Here is a 22,762-nt window from a genome sequence, read left to right on the forward strand (position 1 = left end):
ACTGGTCAGTCCCCCGGGGGGCCTGGGAAGCTCTTGGAAGACCCCACTCGCTCTTAATGTATTTAACCCCTCACTTTCCGTCCTAGAATCAATCCTGTGTATTGGCTCCAAGACAGAAGAGCGGTCAGGGCCAGGCAATGCAGTTAAGTGACTTGCCCAGGGTCACACAGCTGGGAAGTGTCTGAGGCTAGATTTGAACCCAGGACCTCCCGTCTCTAAGCCTGGCTCTCTATCCCCTGAGCCACTCGGCTGCCCCTTGAGCCCCTCTCCAGAAGGGGGAGGACGGAGGGACTGAACGCCTCATTTCTATCTGCCTTGATTTGACCTCTGGGTTCTTACACATTTTGTGCCCTTTGGGAATGGCCTCGAATGCCCGGAGCAGGAGGCTGCCCGCCCTCGGCCTCCTAGCTCAGCCTTTCCCACCAAGTTCCAGGAACTCAGCCTTTTCTCATGAGCCTGCCTCGTTTCCTGTGTGTCCCTCCTTTTGCCCCGGCACTCTCTGGTTCAAGGCCCTGTTTTTTTATGCCATTTCATTCCAGTGGGGGAGACTTTCCTGGCGAAGAGACCCCCCCAATGCCAGCCAACCCTGCTTGGAGACCGATGGCCTCAGAGAGCAGCCGGGGGCTCCGAGGGAAAGCAATTTGCTCAGGGAGTAGCGGCAGAATTTGAACTCGAGCCTTCTGACTCCAAAGCCAGTTCTGCCTTGGGACTCCTAGAAGGAGGCTCTCCAGAGTCCTTTATCCCCTGACGTTTTCTGACACTCGGGAGAAGCCTTAGAAGAATGGCTTCCTCCAGGCGGGGCCGCTCGCCCTCGCACCCAGCTCCCTGGGAAGACTCCTGCCGTCTACTCCAGGCCACCAAAGGGGTCCACGGTGCCCCCAACCTTTCCACGGAAAGGCTCCCTAGTGGGGCCAGCATCGCCCTCAGCCTCCCTCCGTCTCCGGCGCTCGGCACAAGCGCGGGGCGGCTCCTGCGGGGCGAAGGTGGGCTGCGGGGCCAGAGCAGATGCTCCGTTCCGAGGATCGGGGTGGGCCGGGCACCCCAGAGGGGAGGCGCGACAGCGGGGCGACTTGTGGGAGGACTCACCCAGCAGCCTGGACGTGAAGGACACAAACTTGGTTCTCCGATTCGGGGCCAGAGAGGTCATCCAGCGCTTCATCTCGCTCCTGCAAGGACAGGGACCGGCCGCCGTCACGCCGGCTCCCAGGGGACGCCTCCTGCGGGCCCTGCTCCCTGCAGCCGCTCTCCGGGGACCCTCCCCCCTCCCAGCATTTAGCGGGACGTCCGTGGGGGCTCCTGCCACAATTCTGCCCCACACGATGCTGCCTTCGGCTTCTGTCCCCAGATCCTCCGTGGGGACTGAAGCAAATGGCTTGACCCCAGTAACAGCCTCCAGAGGAGTGGAGAAAGGGGAATCGGGGATTTGGGGGGGTCTGGGTTCCAATTTTGATTCTGCCGTGTGCTCTCTGGATGTCTTTGGGGAAGTCACTTCACCTCGGTGGGCCTCAGTTTCCTTTTCTGTAAAATGAGGGAACTGGACTTCCTAACTTCTAATTCCTTTACGGCCCCGAGTCTACAATGAGATTTTGTCCTTAAGCCTCAGTTTCCTTTTCTGTAAAATGAGGGAACTGGACTTCCTGACTTCTAAGCTCCTCTATGGCCCCGAGTCTACTATGAGATTGCGTCTTCAAGGCCTGGCACCCAGCTTTCTCCCGATGGCAGCCTCTTGGCAAAGGCTTGGAGGAGGGAGTTCAGCCAATGCCCCTGTGGGTGGGGAGGGGATGAGAGAAGCATAAAGATGGTGGTGGGAGCTAAGAGGGGCCTTAGAGGCGGCGAGCCCAGCCCATCTACTTTACAGAAGGGGAAACTGAGGCTCAGGTTGGCCCAAAGTCGCCCAGGTGGGATGTGGCAAAGCTGGGATTTGAGCCCCAATCTGAGGCTCCTTCCCCGACAGCCCGCTTCCATCAGAAGCGGGGAAGCTCGGTTCACGGGGGCCGGCGAGTCATGCCCTGACCTCGGCTCAGTCTGGTGAGCACTTATTAAACACCCACTATTTGCCAGGCATCATCCCAGGCCCTGGGGGGCAGAGCAACCGTAACGGGCATTTGGGAGGGTTAGGAAGCGCTTTGCAAACTTCTCATTTGATCTTCTCTAAACCCCAGGAGGGAGGTGCCATTATTATCCCCATTTTACAGATGAGGAAACTGAGGCCAAATGACTTAAGCCACTAAGTGAAAGAAGGTTAAATAAGGTGTTGGTAGACTCACTAGATTCCACCCTGGGGCAGGATTCAAATTCAGCTCTTCCTCAGGCCAGACTAGCTCTCTCTTCCCTACGTTACCTCATCGCTTACAGGAGTGAATGCACTCCAGAAGCGTTTGTTCTCTAAGAAGGAAACCGTGCACAGATTTTACAAAATAATTTCCAAGAGGATGGACAGACAGGGCACTGGCTCCTGGGGGGATCAGGGAAGGCTGCCTGGTGGAGGCTACACAGAAGCAAGGGTCTGAAGTAAGCCAGAGGATAGTCACAGAGCTAACAGGAAAAAGGCATTGTGGCACGGGGCACAGCCAATGCAAAGGCGAGGAGAGGGGAGATGAGCCATTTTCTGGGTCTCCCCAGACCTGCCTGTAGGGGAAGCCTCTGAAGGGAAAGACCTCCAGCCTGCACAGGGGCCAGAGTCTCTGGTACTCACTGGGATGAGGCCTTCAGCATGTAGGTGGCCTCCCGGTCATCCGCGTTCTCGAGCAGTCTCAGGATGAAGACGTTGGCCAAAGTCTGCCCTTGGTCCTCCAGTTCCTCCACCCGGAGGAGGCCGCGGGGAGCCGAGTCAAACACCTGGTACTTGTCCCTGAGGATGAGGGGTCAGGAGACAACAGCAGTTACTCACTGCGGCCATGCCTTTGCTGAAGCTGGGCCCCCTGCCCGGCGTGCCCTTCCTCCTCCTCTCTGCCTCTTGGAGTCCCTTCCTAATGCCCTGGGCTTAGAGGGGCGCCTCCCATTTCCTGGCATTTATATCTTTACTGTGTGTACAAATCAACCCGTAAAAATGTTTTAAGCACCTACTATGCGCCAGGCTCTGGTGGCAGAAAGATTTTAATATTAAGACTCGTTTTAATGTTTATTAAATAGCATTATGCACTGTGAAGTCGATAGATTAATACTGTGGAGTTGCTATCGAATGTTAGCCGATTTGATCGTCCCATCAGATATCTGGCTTGTATTTGCGTCGTCGATGTCCTGCTTGTATATAAAACATGTAACTGTAGATAACAACGTTGTCAGAGCTAGCGGAGTCCACGAGTGAATTAAAGCAGAGGCCGTATCAGGCGCTCCCACCCGCCCTTGCACCAGCTAGGAGGGAAGGTGGGCCTACTATGTGCCTGGCACATAGTAGGTGGCTAATAACAGGAAGTGCATTTGAGCCCGGCGCGATTGTGGCCCCAGGTGCCCCCCCCCCCCCCCGCTCCTTGCCAGGGGCCGCCAGGCTTCCTCCTTGTCTCCCCTGTGCGACTCACCCAGGAATCTGCCTGCAGATCACAAGCAGGTCATTGAAAAGGAAGAGATAGATCTCTCTGAAGAGCTTTTTGGTGCGGAGGGTCCGGGACGTCTTGGGGCCGGACATCTGCTGGAGCTCCCCCTGCTTCAGCAGCCAGCGGGAGTGCGAGATGATGGGCACCGACTGGGCGAAAGAGACAAAGGGTGGGCTTAGAACAGTTTCGGGGGGAGGGGTGGCGCAGTGTCATACCTCCCTCCCCCATCACAGGATGGACGCGATGGGTGATTCGGTGACGTCATCGTGCTATGGTCAGCCTTCCAACTTCATTATTTTACACATAAGGAAACTGAGGCTTAGAGAGAGGAAGGCAATTGTTCAAGGTTACAAGGTGGTCTGTGACAGGATTCAAACTCAGGTCCACGTTCACCCACCGCTCCCTTCATTTCATCACATCTGGGTCCCTACATGAGATGCCTCCATTTATGGCCACGGACGGGGAAGCCCTGATGAAGAGTCAAGAAGTCCCTCCCTAGAGGGAGGAAGCCCGGCCGAGAGCCGGTCTAATGCCGCGGAGAACATCAGGAGAGCCCTGGCTTTGGATTCTGCCCGGGATGCCCCTCGCTTTGTGAGCGCAGACAAAAGCGCCGAACCTCCCTGGGCTTCCGACTCCTCCTCTGAACGATGGGGAACGGGCAGGGTGACCGCGAGGACAAAATGAAATCATGCCCACGAGCAGCTTTCACAAAATGGAAAGGCGTCTGCACAAGCAAAATCATGGCAGCCAGGGGCAGCTGGGTAGCTCAGTGGATTGAGAGCCAGGCCTAGAGACGGGAGGTCCTAGGTTCAAATCTGGCCTCAGACACTTCCCAGCTGTGTGACCCTGGGCAAGTCACTTGACCCCCATTGCCTACCCTTACCACTCTTCCACCTATAAGTCAATACTCAGAAGTTAAGGGTTTAAAATAAAAAAAAAAAATCCTTAAAAAAAAAAAAATCATGGCAGCCAGAGCGAAAAGAGAAGCAGCGAATCGGGAGGGGGGAAGGCAGGAGCCCGTAAAGGCACCAGACCAAAGCCGAGTGTTCCTTTGGCTTTGACATGAAAGGAGATGCTGAATGGAAGTCACTTAGGACGGCCTGGCCGGTCCCTGCACCAGGATGGCTGACTAGTTTAGAAGGTATGATTAATGAGCCAATCAACAAACATTCATTAAGCGCCTACAGTGTGCCAGGCACTGGGCTAAGCTTACAGTCTAACAGGGGAGCCGATGTAGAGTCAAACGTACACAAAGCAGCTTCGATTTTCTATGTGGTATTGGGGTGAAGCAGCCTCTAATGTACCTTGATCTTAAATTCCATTTTCTTCTGAATACTAATCATTTGTTCTGTCCGGCTCATCTTCCTGACACCTTCATTGCAGGCTTTTACCACCTGGAAGAAAGAACACCCAGAGCGGGTTAGGCATCATGGCAGCCGGCCGCCGGCTCAGTTCAAACAACTTGATTGATCCACTTCTCGATGGGCAGTGTGATATCGGAAATTTGGGAGTCCTTGAACTACTTTGGAGGTCCCTGATCTAAACTTCCTGTGGACATTTAGATCTCTTTCAAACTACATTTCCCATGATTCCTCTTGTGTAGTCAGGTGGGCAGGAAGTGTATAAAGACTGAGGACGGGATTGGTACTTCCTCTCTTTTTGGTGATTTGGAGCAGAGCCAGGATGGGAGGAAGAGGTAACAGGGCTCGCATATTTTGAACTAACTCAACAGGCCCGTGGCTTCATTTTTCTAAATGGCTTTCAATAAACCCTCTGAAACCATGATATGTTTAATTTTCTTACTCTATATTAATTTTATTTCTTACAGCAGGAACGTGTGACCAATCAGAAGATGGCTTTGACTCTGAGATCAAATGGGAAACGATTCTATGATTGCTCTAGGGCCATGGTGGCGAACCTACAGCACATGTGCCAGTGGGGGCACTCAGAGCCCTCTCTGTGGGTACACTTGTGGTCACCCCAGCACAGTTTGCCAGAATTTGTTACTAGAAAGCCAGAGGGATGTAGGGCTAGGCTGCTCCCCTCCCTTTCTCCACACACACCTGAGGACATGACCCACCCTTCTAAAAGGTTCATCATCACTGCTCTAGGATATGAGCTGAAAACCTCTGAGTTCAATAGCAATTTTATTACTACCTTTGAAAACTAAATAGGCATTGAAGGGCAACTAAGTGGTTTAAGAGCCAGACCTACAGACTAGAGTTCAAATCTGACCTCAGACACTTCCTAGCTGTGTGACCCTGGGCAAGTCACTTAACCCCCATTGCCTAGTCCTTAATGTTCTTCTTCCTTGGAACCAATAAACAGTATTGATTCTAAGACGGAAGGTGAGAGGTTAAAAAAATGAATTGACATTAAACCCCAGAACTCCACGTGTTCCTGAACAATCCTCTTTTTTTTTTGTCCTTTGTATGTTGAAATGTTTGATGATCAAGTTAATAATAAAAAATAAAATTAAATGAAATCCTCTGAGTTACTGCTAGGAAATATCAGTATTTGGCTTTCCTGGGAGAGCAAGACATTTTGGGAAGAACTTTTCAGGGATGTGGGAGACTTGGGGCCGGCAAGAGAGCCAAATGAGTCCCATTTCTTCTTGGAACATCCCCCAACTCTTTCCCTGGGAGCTGAGGTTCTCGGCATTCCCCATCTTGTTTTGTTCTTATTTCTCAGAGGTCACAATCTTCCTCTCTATCTCCCCAACAGAACAGAAGTTTCTTGGGGGAAGGCAATGCCTTGTTTTCATCTTTGCATTCTTGGAGCCTAGCATGGTATTTTGTATACAGCAGGTGTTTAATATACGTTTGCCCCATAGAAGGCAACCCAAGCCTTGCCAAACTATGGCCTGAATCCTAGAACTCTAAAATGTCGGGCCTGTGATGTGGATGGCCTTAGAGAGGCTATGGTCCTAATTCACAGATGGGATGAATGAGGCCCAGAGTAGTTTGGGGGACACTTTCCTCCCCTGCTGTTCTCTTTCTACCTCTCTGATTTCAAGCCAGAAAGGGCATTCATACACTCCCTGAGAGGTTGACTGATTTCTTCAGTCAGAAGCAAGACTTGAACTCAGGTCTTCCTGACCTCAATATCAGCTATCTATCGAATACACCATGTGACCTCCTACCATGCATATACAGCAGGTGCTATGCTAGTAACTCCTCAATAATTGTTGGGTGATTGGGCTGGTGAGTGGGTGAATGGTGGATAAATGGATGGATGAGGGGATCACTCAGTGGGGGAATGAGTGAGTGGGTGAATGGATGAATGAGAGGGGGCTACGCCAAGAAGTCAAATATTCTCCATGTAACTTCGCTCCCATTCTCGTCTCCCCCAGGATCTTAAAGAAGACAGAATGCTCTTCATTTTTCCTGGGAAGACAAAAGCTAAGCATTAAAACCTGTGAACTAGCCTCATTGGGACAAAGGAGGACTCCCATATGAGTTGGGTGGGCTGCTCCCAGGGCCATGGGTTCAACAGGACCCAGACACATTAGACAGTCACCGTCACCTCAACAGATGAGTGCAAATTGGGGGGATGTTTCCTTAAAGGTTTTCCCAGAGGGGGCAGCTGGGTAGCTCAGTGGATTGAAAGTCAGGCATAGAGACGGGAGGTCCTAGGTTCAAATCCAGCCTCAGACACTTCCCAGCTGGGTGACCCTGGGCAAGTCACTTGACCCCCATGGCCCACCCTTACCGCTCTTCTGCCTTGGAGCCAATACCCAGAAGTTAAGGGTTTTAAAAAAAATAAAAATAAATTAAAAAAAGGTTTTCCCAGAATTCCCAGGGCTAAGGTGACAAACCCTTCCAACAGATCAGGGCACTCCCAAAAGCCTTTGCCAAATGGGTATTTCCAGACCAAGTAGTTAACATAAACAAGTCTCCTTGAGTTATTTCTAGATGCCAAGAATACATGTAATACATACGTCTATAAAAATATATACACAGCTTGGCAGGATGGGTAGATAATCAGAGCACACAGGCCTTGAAGTCAGGACAACTTGGGTTCATATCTCACCTCAGACTAGCTGTGTGACCATAGGCAAATCACTTAACCTCTCTCTGCCTTAATTTCCTACCAGGGTTGTTGTAACACACACACACATAGTCTATGAACACATATACACACATGAACACATCCATACACCATTCACTTATACGCTGCTTGTCTTCCCTCCTTACCACTTCCCCTGTCCCTGTCCCCAAGTCATCCCAGGTTGGGAAGAAGTAGGGAGTCACTAGCCCTGGGAGAGATCCTGCTTCCAGCTAGCTGACTACTCACACTGCTTAGATGAGTTGGAAACTGGCAATTCTATTCCCTATGATGAAATGGATGGAGGACCATTAAGCCTTGACATCTGCTTTGCCTCCCAGGCCCAACATCTGCCTTTGTGACAGAGCCTTGCTAATCGCCCTGCTGCTGCGCCCTCCTGGGTGCTGCTCCTTCTGCCTGCCCTGCTGCTGCGCCCTCCTGGGTGCCGCTCCTTCTGCCTGCCCTGCTGCTGCGCCCTCGTGGTGCTGCCCCTTCTGCCTGTTCTGCTGCTGCGCCCTCGTGGTGCCGCCCCTTCTGCCTGCCCTGCTGCTGCGCCCTCCTGGATGCTGCTCCTTCTGCCTGCCCTGCTGCTGCGCCCTCCTGGGTGCTGCTCCTTCTGCCTGCCCTGCTGCTGCGCCCTCCTGGGTGCCGCCCCTTCTGCCTGCCCTGCTGCTGCGCCCTCCTGGGTGCCGCCCCTTCTGCCTGCCCTGCTGCTGCGCCCAGAGTCTGGCAGGAATAGCTCTGGGACCCCTCGGTGCCATCTGTAGACTTGTTTCTGCGAGGATGCCCCCTCGGGCTCCAGGGGACTTCTCAGGACAGGAGCCTGGGGCGAGGGTGACAATAAGGGTGAGGGGCAAGAAGACGAGTGCTGCAGGAGGGGCTTGGCTTGGAGGCCAGGTTTCTCCAGAGGATGGAGGAGGGACACAGGGAGCCTCAGAGCGGCTAACGAGCAGTTACCATTTCCAGCTCCTTGTGGGCGTCCAGCGCTGTGCACTCCCGTTCAGAGCTCTCTTCCACCCGCTTTAGAATGTTCTGAATAGAAGAAAAGATGGAATCGGTGTTAGGAATGGGGAGACAGTCGGGAAGGAGCCCCGGCCCCCCTCCCACAACAGCCGAGCCTCCCAGGGCCCCCTCGGGCTCGTCCTGAGAGGAAGGCTCTGAGCGCTAACAGAGCGGCACCCAGACCCAAACGGAGGAGGACCTGCTGGGCCAAGGCGAGGCCACTTGAACCGGAGGAGGAGCCAGTATGTGGAATAACAGGGGGGCCAAGAGCAAAAGAGGACCCGGCACAACATAGGGAGCCAGACAGACAGACAGACAGACAGAGAGAAGGAAAGAGTGGATGGATGGATGGATGGATGGAAGAGAAAGAAAGAGAAAGTAAGAAAGAAAGATAAAGATGGATGGATGGCGGCGGCGGCCCAGGAGGGACCTGTATGTGGCGGAGGCCCTTCGGCCCAGGCCTCTCCTTTGGCAGAGAAGGACGCCGAGGCCCAGAGGCAGAAAGGGGCTTGGTGAGGAGCCGCTCTGGGATTCGAACCCAGGTCTGAGAGGACACGAGAATGAGGAGGGGAGCTGTGAGGTCGGGGGGCCCGGCTGGCACTGCTGCGCACTTACTAAACGCTGCGTTCCTTCGCTCTCAGCCTCTCCTCCAACTTATCGGGGAGGGGCTGGGCCGATGCTCTCTGTGGGCCTCCCCCAGTTCTGAGTGAAGTGAAGAAAGCGAGCCGGGGAGGGAGCCTGGCAGCCAGAGGGCCTGGGTTCGAATCCCGCCTGGGAGGCTTGGCCCTGTGTGACCCGGGGGAGCCTCTTGACTTTGCTGGGCTCCCTCTGGGTCTCCTGGGCCGAGCCTGGGGGCTGCCAGGGAGGGGGAGGCGGGCCCGAGGGGGGAGCAGGCGGCCGTTACCTGCACCAGCAACTTCAATCGCGTGATCCTCTGAAAGGGCAGAATCAGGAAGGAGGAGAAGGGGAGGCCTTTGCACTTGGGGTCCAGCTCCAGCTGGGAGATCACTTCCCGGAAAGCCGCCTTCTCCTGCCTGGGGACGGACAGAGGGGGAAGGGGTTGGTCCGGCCCTCGGAGACGTCTGCTGGGCCCCCCAGAGCCTCCGGCGGGCCCTCGAGGGAGCCCCCGATCTCCCAGAGGACCCCCCGGTGCGCCCCTAAAGCGGAGCCGCCTTCAGGAGAGCCGAACCGACACCAGCTTTCCAAGGGAGCCCGCATGTGCGCACGGAGCTGCGGGTCCGAGGCACGAGTCGGGCTTGATTGCCCAGCCGGAGTCCTGGGAAGAGGCCAGTGACTAAGGCGGCCCCCGCTGCGGGGAGGGGCCGCACATCTGGCCCTCGGAGGGGGCCGCTCAGGGCTCTTCCTGGGGTGACCATCGAGGGACGGGAAGGCGCCCAGGACTGCCGGAGCAGATTTAGACCAACTTTTCTCACTTTCTTTTCGGACCCCCCCAAACCTCAGGACCAGGACCGAGTGTCGAGTCCGAGACAGGAGAGTGGTCAGGGCTCGGCTCAAGTGACCTGTCCAGGGTCACCCAGCCAGGAAGTATCTGAGGGCAGACTTGAACCCAGGTCCTCCGTCCCGAGCCCCCCCGCTGCCCCGGTCTGTATTTTTCAAAACTGCTCCGTTCCCCACTTCTTACAGAGGTGTCGGGAGCTGCAGGGGATTTACTTCTGCCAGTGAAAAAGAGCCGAGGGGGCCGCCGGCCCGGGGGGCGCAGGGCACTGCGGGCAGCCCTGAGCGGAGCCCAGCTGGCAGCCAGGACGGAGGAGGCGGCCGTCCTGCTGGCCCAGACCCCGGAGGATCTCGTGCGGGGCACCACGTGCAGGAGGCAGCCAGAGAGGGCCCAGAGGAGGGCCTCCAGCATGGTGAAAGGCCTCAAGACCACGCCAGGGAGGGCAGCCAGGCCTAGAGACGGGAGGTCCTGGGTTCCAATCTGGCCTCAGACACTTCCCAGTTGTGTGACCCTGGGCAAGTCACTTGACCCCCCTTGCCTAGCCCTTACCACTCTTCCACCTTGGAGCTGATCCATCTATTGATTCTAAGACGGAAGGGGAGGGTTTAATACAAAACAAAAACTCCTGTCCAGTCTAGGGCCTCCCTGCTCTGGTTCTTTCCCGTCTATCCCGGCTACAGCTCGTTTGTACCTTCCTTTGTTCTCCCCCCATCGCCCCGGCCCGGACGGTCCTCAGTGCCTGGCATGCAGCAGGTACTTAATAAAAGCTCATGGCCTGGCTCCTGGCTGGGTGACCCTGGGCCAGTCTCTTCTCCCTGACGCTGAGCTTCTTCCACTTTAGACAAGGGGGTCAGACTGCCTCGGGACCTCTCTGGCTCCTTCCAGCTCCAGCCATAACTCAAAGCTCCTCCATCCTGTCATGGCCAGGGACGGCCTCGGAGGGCCTCTCTGTTGCCTTTTCCCCAAATTGTTCTTATTTCGGGACGGCGCGATGGCTTGAGTGGACCGTGGAGCCAGGAAGAGCCGAGTGCAGGTCTCACCTCTGCCACATCTTGGCTGTGTGACCTTGGACAAGTCCCTTTCCTCTTGGTGCTCTAAGCAGCTAGGACTACCAGAGGAGGGGCAGCCTGCCCCGGCGGGGCTCGAATGCTCTGATTCCATGTTGGCGGCCCCGTATTCTTTATGTGTGGTCGTTACTAATCCTGCTAATAGAACTCCATCATATATGCACGGGCTCGGGCTGGCATCCGAACCAGGCTGGCTGCCTGGTCCCACCAGAGGGACTCCCATAAGCCAACGTCCAGAGGCCAGAAGGAGCCGCAAACAGATTTCCTCCACGTGTCAGTCAAAAACTCGCCCCAGAAGCTTCGTGGCCTGACCCAGGACAGTGCCAGGGAGAGCCCCATCAGGGGAGCCCAGAATCCGGGGGACCATTTTGCCAAAGGGGACCCCAAGCAGCTGGAGCCCAGACCCCGGCCGGCCAGGGGACGCCCTCCCGGAGGCTGCGTGGCCGAGGAATGAGCAGGCGCCCATTCGGGCTCTCTTTGCCCCTTCCTCCATCCCCAAACCTCCTGCTTTCTGGCCCTGCTTCTCGCCGAGGCCCCGGCCTGCTCTCCAGGCCTGACCGAGCGGCCGGCCCGGCTCTCCTGACCTCAAACGCTCTTTCTGAAACTCCAAAGGCCTCCGAGTCACATTCCAGCCAAGAATCCCAGCAGCCCCGAGCTTCGGGGGACCCCATCGACGGAGAGGCTGAGCTCTGCCCCAAGGAACGGCCCAGCTCCGGCCGGCTGCCCATCTGGGTCCACCGGCCAGCAGTCCAATGAGGCTCCCAGCCCCAGGGAAGCCGGGGATCCCGGGGGCAGGTGGAGGAAGGGGCGACACCCCCGTCCCTCCCATCCTCCAGCCTCATCCTCTCCGGCCTCTCTGAGGCTTAGATCTTAACTCTTCTTTCTAGAGCTTCTCTCTCTCTGTCTCTCTCTCCCTCCTTCCCTCTTTCCCTTCCCCCCTCTGTCTCCCTCTCTCTCTCTCTCACTCACACACACACACACACACACGCACGCACGCATGCACACACACACTCACACACACACGCACACACATGCACACACACACCTGCACACACGCACACTCTCACACTCACACATGCACGCACACATGCACACACACTCACACATGCACGCACACATACACACACTCACACACACTCACATGCACACACATGTACACACATGCACACTCACACATGCACACACGCACACACATGCACACATACACACACACTCGCACACATGCACACACACGCACACACACACACGCACACACACAGAGCTTCTTTTATGGGTGTCTCAAGTCAAGCCCCAGAACTCACAGAAGCTGCTTGTACGCTCTCTCCTGATAGGTCTGGTTGGAGACGTAGGTGATGTAGACAGAAAAGTGATTGGCGGCGTGCTGGTAGACGATGTCGCACACGTCCGAGATCACAATGTTCTCTTCCATGCGGTGCTCCAGCTCCAAGAGGAACCTGAAATCACCAACCACGAAGCCCCAGTTAGGCCCGGGTGGGCTCCCCCTTCCTTGTTAGGATGATCCATTGCAGCCCTGGAGCTGAGGGGAGCCTCAGAGTTCCTCCAATCCAGCCCCCTCCTGAGTCTCACCGAGGAGGGCCCCAAGGCCCGGGGAGGCCCAGGGCAACACGGTGGGGTCCCAGGATCCCATGTCTCAAACTGGAAGAGACGGCAGAGCCAGCTAGCCTAACAGTTTCATTTTATAGATGAGAAAACTAATAAAGGGAAGATAGGTGACTCACCCAGGATCACACAGGCAGGTCATGGGTGTGTGGGGGGGAGAGAACAAGCATTTATTGAACTCCACCTGTGTGCCAGGGACTATGCTAAGTTATCTCATTGGGTCATCACATTACAGATCTGGAATCCTCCTCCTCTCTCTCTCTTTTTTTATTTTAAACTCATACCTTCTGCCCTAGAATCCACCCTGTGTATTGGTTCAGAGGCAGAAGAGCAATAAGGACTAGACAACAGGGGTTAAGTGACTTGCCCAGGGTCACACAGTGAGGAAACGTCTGAGGCCAGATTTGAACTCAGGACCTCCCAAATCTCTGGCTGCCTTTCAATCCACTGAGCCATCTAGCTGTCCCCCACCTTTAACAGATGAGGAAACCAAGGCCCAAGATGGTACTAAATAGGAGGGTCTGGGGTCTCAAAACACCGTCAGTGTTCTCTCCGTAGTTCCCCCATGTGACCTGGCTCTCAACCCTCGATGCACTGAGGAATCTGGTGCTCCCGTTTTTCCACTGGCTTCTCCCTCCTCCCTCCTTTGCTCCATAAGAAGCAGCCAAATAAACAGAGGCTATTCACAATAGCAGATCTCATGTTAAAATCTCCTCTGGTCCAATGCCTTTATTTTTTAGACTGAGAAACTGAGGCCCATAGAGGGAAAGTGACTTGTCCAGGGTCCCATGGATAATAAGGATTAGAGACAGGAATCGAACCCATGTTCCGAGACTTGAGAGCCAGCTCAGAGAGGGCTGGGAATTCTAGGCAACTTAAAGGCTAAGGGAGTCAGGAGCAGCCTGGCTTTAAATCTCAACTTGGATTTAATTTCCTGGACGTGTGTCCCTGGACAAGTCTCCTCTCTCTGGCTCTTATTTGACTCATCTGGAATGAAGCTGCTCATCGGGTTGTTTCGCTCTCCCTCCCCCGAGCCCTGGAGATGCAGGAAAGTGGAAAATGCCAGTTAAAGCACTAAGCCAGCAGCCCCACGTGAGGGTTTTGGGCTGAAGGAAAAACACGATTTCGCAGGGAGGCTCATGGATGGAACCACACGCACCCTTAATGAGCCTGGGTGGGGATTCCAGTGGACCCAAGCTGGACAGGCAGAGCCATGCGGGAAGAACCGATTTCGAATCCCGGCTCGGTATTTGTGATCCGTGTGACCTTGGGTAAGTCTGGGCCCCTGTTTTGTCATCTGTGCCAATGAAGGCTCGGGAGGAGTGACCCCAAGATCCCAGAGATGGGCCTCAGTTTCTCTATGTGCAGAAATGAGGGCTTGGACTGGATGCTATTTAAAGCTTCCTCTCCGTCCTGAATCTATTCTAGGACTTCTTAGGCCTCGGTTTCCCCACCTGTAAAATAGGGATTGGACTAGCTAGAGAGAGCAATCCTCTCCCTTCCGACTCTGATCCCACGATCCCAGGGGCGCTGCCACGTCTCTGGCCTCGGTTTCCCCATCTGTAAGAATGAGGATGTTGGAGTCCAAAGCTATAGGCACATGACCGCCGAGTGGGCCTCCTGGGATGTGTGTGTGCACGCGCACACGGATGTATGGGGTGGGGCACGCACATACGAACACAGTAAGAGTCACGCGTGTTGAAGCGGTCTTTGGGCGGCACATATCAAACACGCACGGCCTGCGTGAGCCTGGCCGGCTCTCCGAGGGCCGCCGAGGAGCCTCCCTGGAGGCTGAGAGCCGGGCCGGCGCCCGCTTCCTGGGGACCTCCCAGCCAGGTGGGTGGCGTGGCCGAGGCCCGCGGCCTCTGGGGTGGCGCCCAGCCCTGCCGTTCCACGCTCTGGGGCCTCCCCTGCCATTGTCGAGCCCCCTAAGCTCGCCGGCCTCGGTTTCCTCCACGGTCATTCCGAGCAGGAGCTCCTTTACCCCTCGGGAGGATCAAAGGGACGAGAAAGTCTCCTCGAGGGTCTCCTTGTCCGGGACCTCCCAGTGTGGAAGCTCCCTCTCCTAAGCCACCATCTTCCCTCCTTTCCCAACCCTGGCTTCATCTTAGAATCCACACCGAGTACCGTAGAAAAGCCCCAAGGGCTGGGGGGAGGCTGAAATGACTGGCCCAGGGTCACCCAGCTAGGAAGGGACAGAGGCCAGACTCGAACCCAGGCCTGGTTCCCAACGCGCTGGGACAGCCAGCTGGCCCGGGTGAGCGTCCGCTCCCGAGCTGGGCTGTAGAGCCGCCCTTCCCCGCACGGGCCGGCCCTCTCAGTGACGTCTGGGGCTCCGCGTTCCCTCCCGCTCCCCGCAGAGGCGCTCGATGGGCTCCCCAGCGCAGGGCCAAGTCACGCCGAACCTTGGTCCATACTAATTAATAAGAATGTGGGCCGGAGCCCACCCGAGCCCTGCGTGACTTACGCCTCTGTTTGCTCGTCTATAAAATGGGGGCGATAATAGCGTCTCCCTCCGAGGCCCGGCCCGGCCCGGCTGGGAAAAAAGCGCTTTCAAGACTTCTGGGGGAGCGGCTGGGTAGCACAGTGGAGGGAGCCCCGGGTCTGGAGCCGGCAGGATCGGGGTTCAAATCGAGCCGCAGACACTTCCCGCCTGGGTGACCCTGGGCGAGTCACTTCACTTTTGCCCACACCTTGCCCTTCCGTCTCAGAGTTGCTCCTGAGAGCCTTCTTACAGGGAACTGGCTTCTGCCTTGCTCTGACCCCTTGACGTGCAGGGCAGCCGGGCGGGGCAGAGGATAGAGAGCTGGGGCTGGAGTCCCAAGGACCAGAGTTCAAATCCAGCCAATTTGTCCCCGTGTGATCCTGGGCGAGTCACTGAACCCGGTTTGCCTCCGTTTTCTCATCTGTTAAATGAGCTGGAGAAGAACAGGGCCAGCCACTCCAGGCACTTTGCCAAGAAAAATCCCCAGTGGTGAGACCCTGAGCAAGTCACTTCACCCTCTTGGCCTCAGTTTCCTCCCTTCAAATGAGCTGGAGAAGGAGGGAAATGGCCAACCATTGCAGTATATTTGCCAAGAAAACCCCCCGCGGGGTCGTGAAGAGCTGGACGTGACTGAGAACGACCAACAACAAGGCGACGTCGTGAGCCCCTTCTGCCCTCGGAGTCACACGGCCGTCCCTCCTCCCCAAACTGGAGCCCCCCCGGACCCCGAATAATATCAAGGAATTCTGAGTCAGCACCCGCGGCAAGGAATGAGCCAGGATGAACCACTTAACAAAATGGCGGAAAGGAGGACGTCCAAAAGGTCCGTCGTTCCTTCCGCTTCTGAGAAACTCTGGGATGCTGAGCAAATCGGGCTAAAATTCCCAACAAACACCCCCTGAATTCGCACCCACTCTACCCCCTCCTGCCTTGGGCGGGCTCAGCCTCCAGGGGGCCCTCCCTGTTCTCTGGCCCACAAACATGGCAGCCTTCTGTCCATGCTGGGCTGGGCGTGGTCACCGCCTTCGGGAGGGACGCTCTCCCTGGGCTCCAGGACTGTCCCAGAGACCCAAGACCTGTGGCCCCTCCCCCCTTCCAAAAACTCCTTACCTCAGTTCTAAGGCAGAAGAGCAGTAAGGGCTAGACACCGGGGGTTAAGTGACTTGCCCAGGGTCACACAGCTAGGAAGGCCAGATTTGAACCCAGGACCTCCTGCCTCTAGCCTGGCCTTCTATCCACTGCGCTAGCCAGCTGCCTCGGGTCACGCAGCTTTGAGCTCGGCCCTTCTATGAGGTAAGGACACCAGGATAAAATGTGACCCTTTGACCTGAAGGAACTTGGGGCCGCCATATTGATTGAGTGATTTGACTTGCTCTCCCCTCCATGATGTGCCTTCACAATGCTTTTCAGGGGGTTGTGTGTAGATCTATCAGATTGGAGGCAACACTGTTTGGTCTGCCGAAATTCTAGCTCTGACATCCACCAACGGGTCTCAGCCCTCTCCAAACTTTGGTTTCTTTATCTTTGAAATGGGAACAATAATATCCATGTCACCTAGCCCAGAGGATCACTGGGAGGAAAAGGCTTCTCAAACCTTGGGGGGACAGCTGTGGAGTGGTAGAAAGCGCACCGGGCCTCAGTTTCCTCATCTGTAAAAGGAAGGGGTTGGACGCCACGACTCTAAGGTCCCTCCCTGTTCCGGATCTACGATCCTAGGAGCCCCCAAGGGCTAGCAGCACCCGAGATGGCTTCTTCCGTTCTTCCTTTTGGACGGAAGGAGAAAACTTGGGGCACTGGAGACCCCAGGAGTGCTGACTCTAAGAGGTGAGGCAGGCGAGGGGCGTTTATCCATAAGGGAAGGAAATGCTACATTTCCCTTAGAAGCTGGTGAGAATGAAGGCATCCAAGTCCCACTCACGTGCTCTGGAACCTTTGGCCGAGGAGCCCTTGGCATAGAGATGCTGTGACTTGTTCAGGACCACCCGAGCCAGTGTGGAACAGAGGCAGGATGTGAACCCCAGACTTCCCGACTGCCTCCACCACACCTCTAGCTGGTACACAGTAGGTGCTTTAGTTAACTAAGTTTAGTTAACGTTTGGTGAATGACTGAATGACTGACCAGTGTAGATTTTACAATTAATACTGCATCAGGAAGATCCAGAATGAACTCTGGGGCGCAGTGGATTGAACTAGGGGGAGTTGCATGCATTTGTTTTGAATGTACACACTTATGCCAAAGGGATGAGCCCCCTAATTGGCTTTTTGTCAATGTGCCTAGCAAAACATTGGCTTTGCTTTCTCTTTCTTCCATTTCCCTCTAAACTCTTAACTATTTTAGTTAGAAGACCTTTGTGGGTACAAGATGATCACCTGGGGAGACCAGGCCCCCAAGGATCATCAGGGGGAATGTGATATTGGAAATTTGGGAGTCCTTGAACTAATTTTGAGGTCCCTGATCTAAACTTCCTGTGGAGGTTTAGGGGACTTCAAACTACATTTCCCACAATTCCTTGCTTGTAATCACATGGGCAGGAAGAGTAATAACGTAAAGTATAAAGCCTGAGGACGAGATTGGTACTTCCTCTTTTCTGGGCTGTGGAGCAGGAGCCAGGATGGGAGAAGCAGGTAAATGGTGGGTCCCTTTAAAATAACTCAACAGGCACGAGGCTTCATTTTTCTAAATGGCTTTCAATAAATCCCTTAAAACCATGATATTTTAAAATCTATCCTTTTATACCCATTTTATTTCTTGCACCAAGGATGCCCGTCTCTTACCGTTCACTCACGGCCATGACATCCAAGACATTGGAGAAGAGGATGTGGGACTCGGAAGGATGCAGAATCTTCTTCAGGCGCTCGTTGTCCATAAAGTGAGACACCAGCAGGCTCAAGCTTTTGTAGTAGGAGGCTTCGGAGGTGACTAGTTCGAACATGGCCTGGTTTGGGGGAGACAGAGAAGGACAGAGATGAGGCCAGAGGCTCAGAGAGGGATGTCCTCAGGCCGACGCATCCCAGGGCCCACCTGACCCATCATCTCAGCCCTTCGGCTCGGCCTTCAGAGGCCAGGACAAGGTGGAGGGAGTCACGGGGCACCTCGTATCAGAGATGCGCCCTGGCATCCAAGCAGGCCACAGGCCGAGGGCTCTATCACTGAGCATCTTCGAACAAGGTGCCCAGGCCAGAGCTCCATCAAAGCACCACCTCGCTGCTCTGTACCATCTGAGAGAGGAAGAAACCCACAAAAGGGATGTGGAAAGTGGGGGCATAGGACCACCCCTGGGGTACCCTGCTCCCTGGAGTACAGACCAAGCCTGTCTGAAAGGACTTCAGAGGGCATTTAATCCAAACCTTTTGTTTTGCAGCAGAGGAGTCCGAGTCCCAAGGATGGGATGGGTCATCAGAAGCAGGATTTGAACCCAGGCCCTCTGACTACTGAGTCAACACTCTCTCCACTCTGCCTCTTCATATGAGAAAGCATTCAGGTATTCCTCACAGGGAACCCCTACACCTCTGTGTGCCTTTGTCTTTTCCCCTTGGGTGAAAGAGCCTGAGAGAAGGGCTGGGGAAAGAATCCCCCCAAAGGGAAAGAGGGGGGCCGCCAGAGGGACTGTAGAATAGAAGGCCAAAGCCCAGCCCCCTCGACATTTCAGAGCCCACTGCAGAGAGGACTGTTTGGACCTCAGAGGCGCCTAGAAACTCTGGCCTCGAGCCCTGGGCTGGCCGCCAGCCCTCCCTCCTATCTGTGGGGACTCTCAGCTGTCGGAAGGCTCCGGCTGTGTCCAAAGTGACCAGCACAGGCTTAGGGGGCAGGAGGAGGGCCAAGAAACTGGGGACGGGGTGCACAATGGGCAGGGTCAGGGGAAACAGAAGCAGAAGGGCCCAGCCTCAGACTGGGCAAAGAGGGGGGACCAGGGGGCGGGCTGGGAGCCTTGACCCTGTGGGGACTTCGCCAAACCCTTCACTTTACAGATGGGCTTGGCCGAGGTCACCCGGCGAGCAAGGAGGAACCGCCAGCCACAGACTACCATGAGGAAACATTTGAATGGAAGAAGGCCTGAGTTCAAATCCTACAGCTGAGGCAGGAACCAAAGGCTGGGGCAGAAATGATGGAAACCTGAGGAAGTCCAGAATTCAGTCTCAGACCCCAGAGTCAGAAGGAATCTCTGATTCAATCCAGGCCAATTTGTATCGGAATAGAAATTCAAGAGCAGAATAAGTCAGCCTCAAAGTCAGGAAGACTTGAATTCAAGACCTCCCGCCTCCACATAGATTCTAGGTAAGTGATTCACTGTCTCAATATTCTAGGCAACTTCAGGGCAATAATTTTCAGAGAAGGTGGCAATCTGCTTTGGTAGAGGGGGTTCTTCCCTTAGGAGTTCCCTATCTCTTTGAAATCAGAGGTCCAGGCCCCTATCCTTATTCATCCAGTGGGAAGAACACTGTTTCTGAACTCATGGGTCCTGGGTTCAATTCTTGCCTATGATATTTCCTACCTGTATGATTTTGGATAAACCACAATGCCCATTGCCTCAGTTTTGTCATCTGGAAAATAGGGAGTTGGAATGAAGATGGCCTCTGAGATCTCTTCCAGCATTGAGTCTGTGTTCCAGAAGTCCGCGATCCCTCTAACAAAATGGACAAGTGGCCCTCCAGCCTTTGCTTGGAGGCCTCTGGCCAGGGGGACCCTATTTATCGCCTCTTGAGCCAGCCCTGTCTGCATCTGGCAGTTCTAATTTCTGGGCAGCTTTTCCCCAGAAGCTTCTCAGCAGCACTTCCCTACTCGCCCAGGATTCCACTATTCCTGGTTGCACCCCCTGGAGGCAAGGACCACGGAGCTCAGCCTTCCTCATTTGTTATTTCAGTCACAGCTGGGTCTCTGTGACCCCATTTGGGGTTTTCTTAGCAAAGATACTGGGCTGGTTTGCCATTTCCTTCTCTAGCTCCCATCGACAGATGGAGAAACTGAGGCATGGGGTAAAGTGACTTGTCCAGGATCACACAGAGAGTGTCCGAGGCCAGATTTGAACCCATGAAGAGGAGTCCTGCTCTATCCACTGCCCCATCCGGCTGCCCGTCTTTTCTCCGTAGTAGTCCTTCAAATTCTCAGCCAGCTGTCAGGTCCCTTCCCTAAATGAAGAAGCCCTTCACTATCCTGGTCACCAGCCTCAGAATTCTCTCCACTTCATCATCATCCTTCCTAAAATGTGGGGCCCAGAAGGGAATCCCAGAGGGGGGCAGAGCCTGCTTGGGCATCTCTTAATGCCTCCCAAAGTGCCATTAGCTTTCTTGGCTCACATGGAGTCGGCCATCTGAGAAACCTGGCGGCTCCGACTCCTTCCTGTCTAGCCTCCCTTCTCCCACCTTTGACTTGTGAGATTGATTGTTTGAGCCCGTGCAACACTTTACATTTATTCTTACTAGAATTCCTCTTATCAGACTCAGCCCCATGCCCGCCCCTACTGCTATCTTCTCCAAGGCTGACTCTCGGTCGCCCAACCTGCAAACGAGCCCCTGGGTTTCCTCTGCAGATGGGAGGAGCCTCTGAGCCGAGTTCCCAGTCAGAATGGTCAAGCTTGATGCCCAGGACCCTCAGCTGGTGCTCCCCTCCCAAGGACAGCCCCAGCACACTGTCAGGCATTCAGTAGGTCCCTAATCATTTGCTTAGGGCTAGCCATTCAGTCAGTTTGAAATTCACTTCATTGTGCTTTTCTCCATCCTGCATCTCTCCATAGAATCATGCCAGGAGATGGTCCCAGTCTTTACTGAGGGGCAGCTGGGTGGCTCAGTGGTGAGAGAACCAGATCCTGGGTTCAAATGGGGCCTCTGACACTTCTTGGCTGTGTGACCCTGGTCAAGTCACTTAACCCCACTGCCCAGCTCTTACTGCTCTTCTGCTTTAGAACCAATATTTAGTGTTGATTCTAAGAGAGAAGACAAGGATTTTTTTTGAATCTTTACCAGAATTGAGGTGAATCGCCTCTCCGGTATTCTCTGACTTTTTCAGTTGAATAATCTCAACCAAAAAGGGAAGAAGATGAGTCGGACAGACAGTCTGATCTGGTTGAAGCCACGCTGGCTCCTGGGGATTACTGGTTCCTTTTCTAGATATTCCAGAGTCATAAAATGTTGGCAGGAACACGAGCCTGGGCTTTACGGATGCCCCTCTTCCCTTTCCTGAAAACTGAGCCAGAGTTTGCCCTTCTCCGGTCCTGGGCCATGACGGCGTCTGAGCCCATCCCAATCTACCCGTCTGGTTGTTTTTCCAGGCCCGGGGGTGGGGTTTGTCCTGGGCTCACAGCTAAACCTCATCGAGGGCAGCGGAGCGCTCCCTTATCATGTCCTCTTTAGTTTGGGCTTCAGTCAGCCAAGCTGCTTCTGTCCTTTGGAAGTCAAGAAGATCGACCTCCTTGACAGAGAAAAACCAAAGCAGCACTAACAGCTGAGCCGCTCCATCTTCTCCCCATTGTCTACCATCATCGTGCGGATGAACGCGGCTGCCATCGTTCTCTTCCTTCCTGGGTCCTCCTCTTTCCCCCAATAGCTCTTACACGATCCTGGGTGTTGTCCTCCACTTTCCCCCACAGCCTCTCCAAAACTGTCCTTAGGGCACCAGTTTACACTTTTCGATGCCTGCCTGGCAAAGGGTGTCCATAAGCTCCCTCTGCATCTCCATGGGTAGCAGAGAAGGAGAAGTCGAGATGCCCTCCAGATTGTGGAAGAGGAGATCTCAAAGGGAGAAGGAGAAAGGAGAGGTGCAAAACCATCGACTGACATTCTACAGGGGAAATCAGCTCAGGAGGGGCAGGAATGAATTTCGGAGGACCCCAGCCATGCCCCTGACTGCCTACATGACCTTGGGCAAGTCCTTAGGGATTCAGTTTCCTCCTCTGTAAAATGAAGGGCTTGGACTCAGTGCCTTTAAGGTCCTTTCCAAATCCAGGTCTGTGATCCTATGGCAAGAGAAATCTCTGAAGGCACAAGGAGAAACAATACTGATGAGGAAGGAGAGGGGGCAAAGAGACCCATGTGGATGCACAGGGAGCTCTCACCATTTTAGATTCTTCAAAGACATGGCCAGAAGATAGAGAAAAGGTGACAGAGAATGAAAACTAAGCAAGACACGTGTTCCTCTGAGAATCCCATGTGAGGTGGGAGTGGGGAGAAGGCTGACAGGGATCTAAGAATAAGGAAAAAAAGGTTATTTTTAGCTACCTTGGGGAAAGGGGGAAGGGTCCAAGAAAAGTTTTTCTTCAGTATGAATAGGGCATTGACAACTAATGGGAGGGGCAGAGATGGAAAGAGAGAGATGGAGGGAGAAGGGAGAAGAGGGAGAGTAGAGAGGGGAGGAAGGAGAGGGAGGAGGAGAGAGCGAGGGAGAAAAAGGAAGACAGACAGAAAAAGAAGGAAAGAGAGAGAGAGGAAGACAGACAGAAAGAGAAGGAAACAGAAAGAGGAGAGAGAAAAAAGAGAGAGAAAGAGAGAGGAAGACAGAGACAAAAAGAGAAAGAGGAGGGGGAGAGAATGCGGGGAGGAGACAGAATGAGACAGACAG

At 54.6% G+C, this 22,762-nt stretch overlaps 1 protein-coding gene across 1 annotated transcript in view; it reads right to left on the reverse strand.

Annotated features, from left to right (window-relative positions):
• NGEF (neuronal guanine nucleotide exchange factor) overlaps window positions 1-22,762 on the reverse strand; it is a 45,176-nt gene that overhangs the window by 4,887 nt on the left and 17,527 nt on the right. Inside the window, exons 3-10 of the mRNA XM_044675668.1 lie at window positions 17,986-18,146; window positions 12,407-12,559; window positions 9,487-9,616; window positions 8,538-8,612; window positions 4,838-4,927; window positions 3,519-3,682; window positions 2,696-2,851; window positions 1,087-1,166 (exon numbers count right to left, since the gene is read on the reverse strand). Of these exons, the coding sequence (XP_044531603.1) occupies window positions 1,087-1,166; window positions 2,696-2,851; window positions 3,519-3,682; window positions 4,838-4,927; window positions 8,538-8,612; window positions 9,487-9,616; window positions 12,407-12,559; window positions 17,986-18,146 (1,009 nt within the window). The remainder of the gene's footprint in view (window positions 1-1,086; window positions 1,167-2,695; window positions 2,852-3,518; window positions 3,683-4,837; window positions 4,928-8,537; window positions 8,613-9,486; window positions 9,617-12,406; window positions 12,560-17,985; window positions 18,147-22,762) is intronic.

This window comes from Gracilinanus agilis, chromosome 4 (assembly GCF_016433145.1).
Source record: "Gracilinanus agilis isolate LMUSP501 chromosome 4, AgileGrace, whole genome shotgun sequence".
Lineage (NCBI taxonomy): Eukaryota > Metazoa > Chordata > Mammalia > Didelphimorphia > Didelphidae > Gracilinanus > Gracilinanus agilis.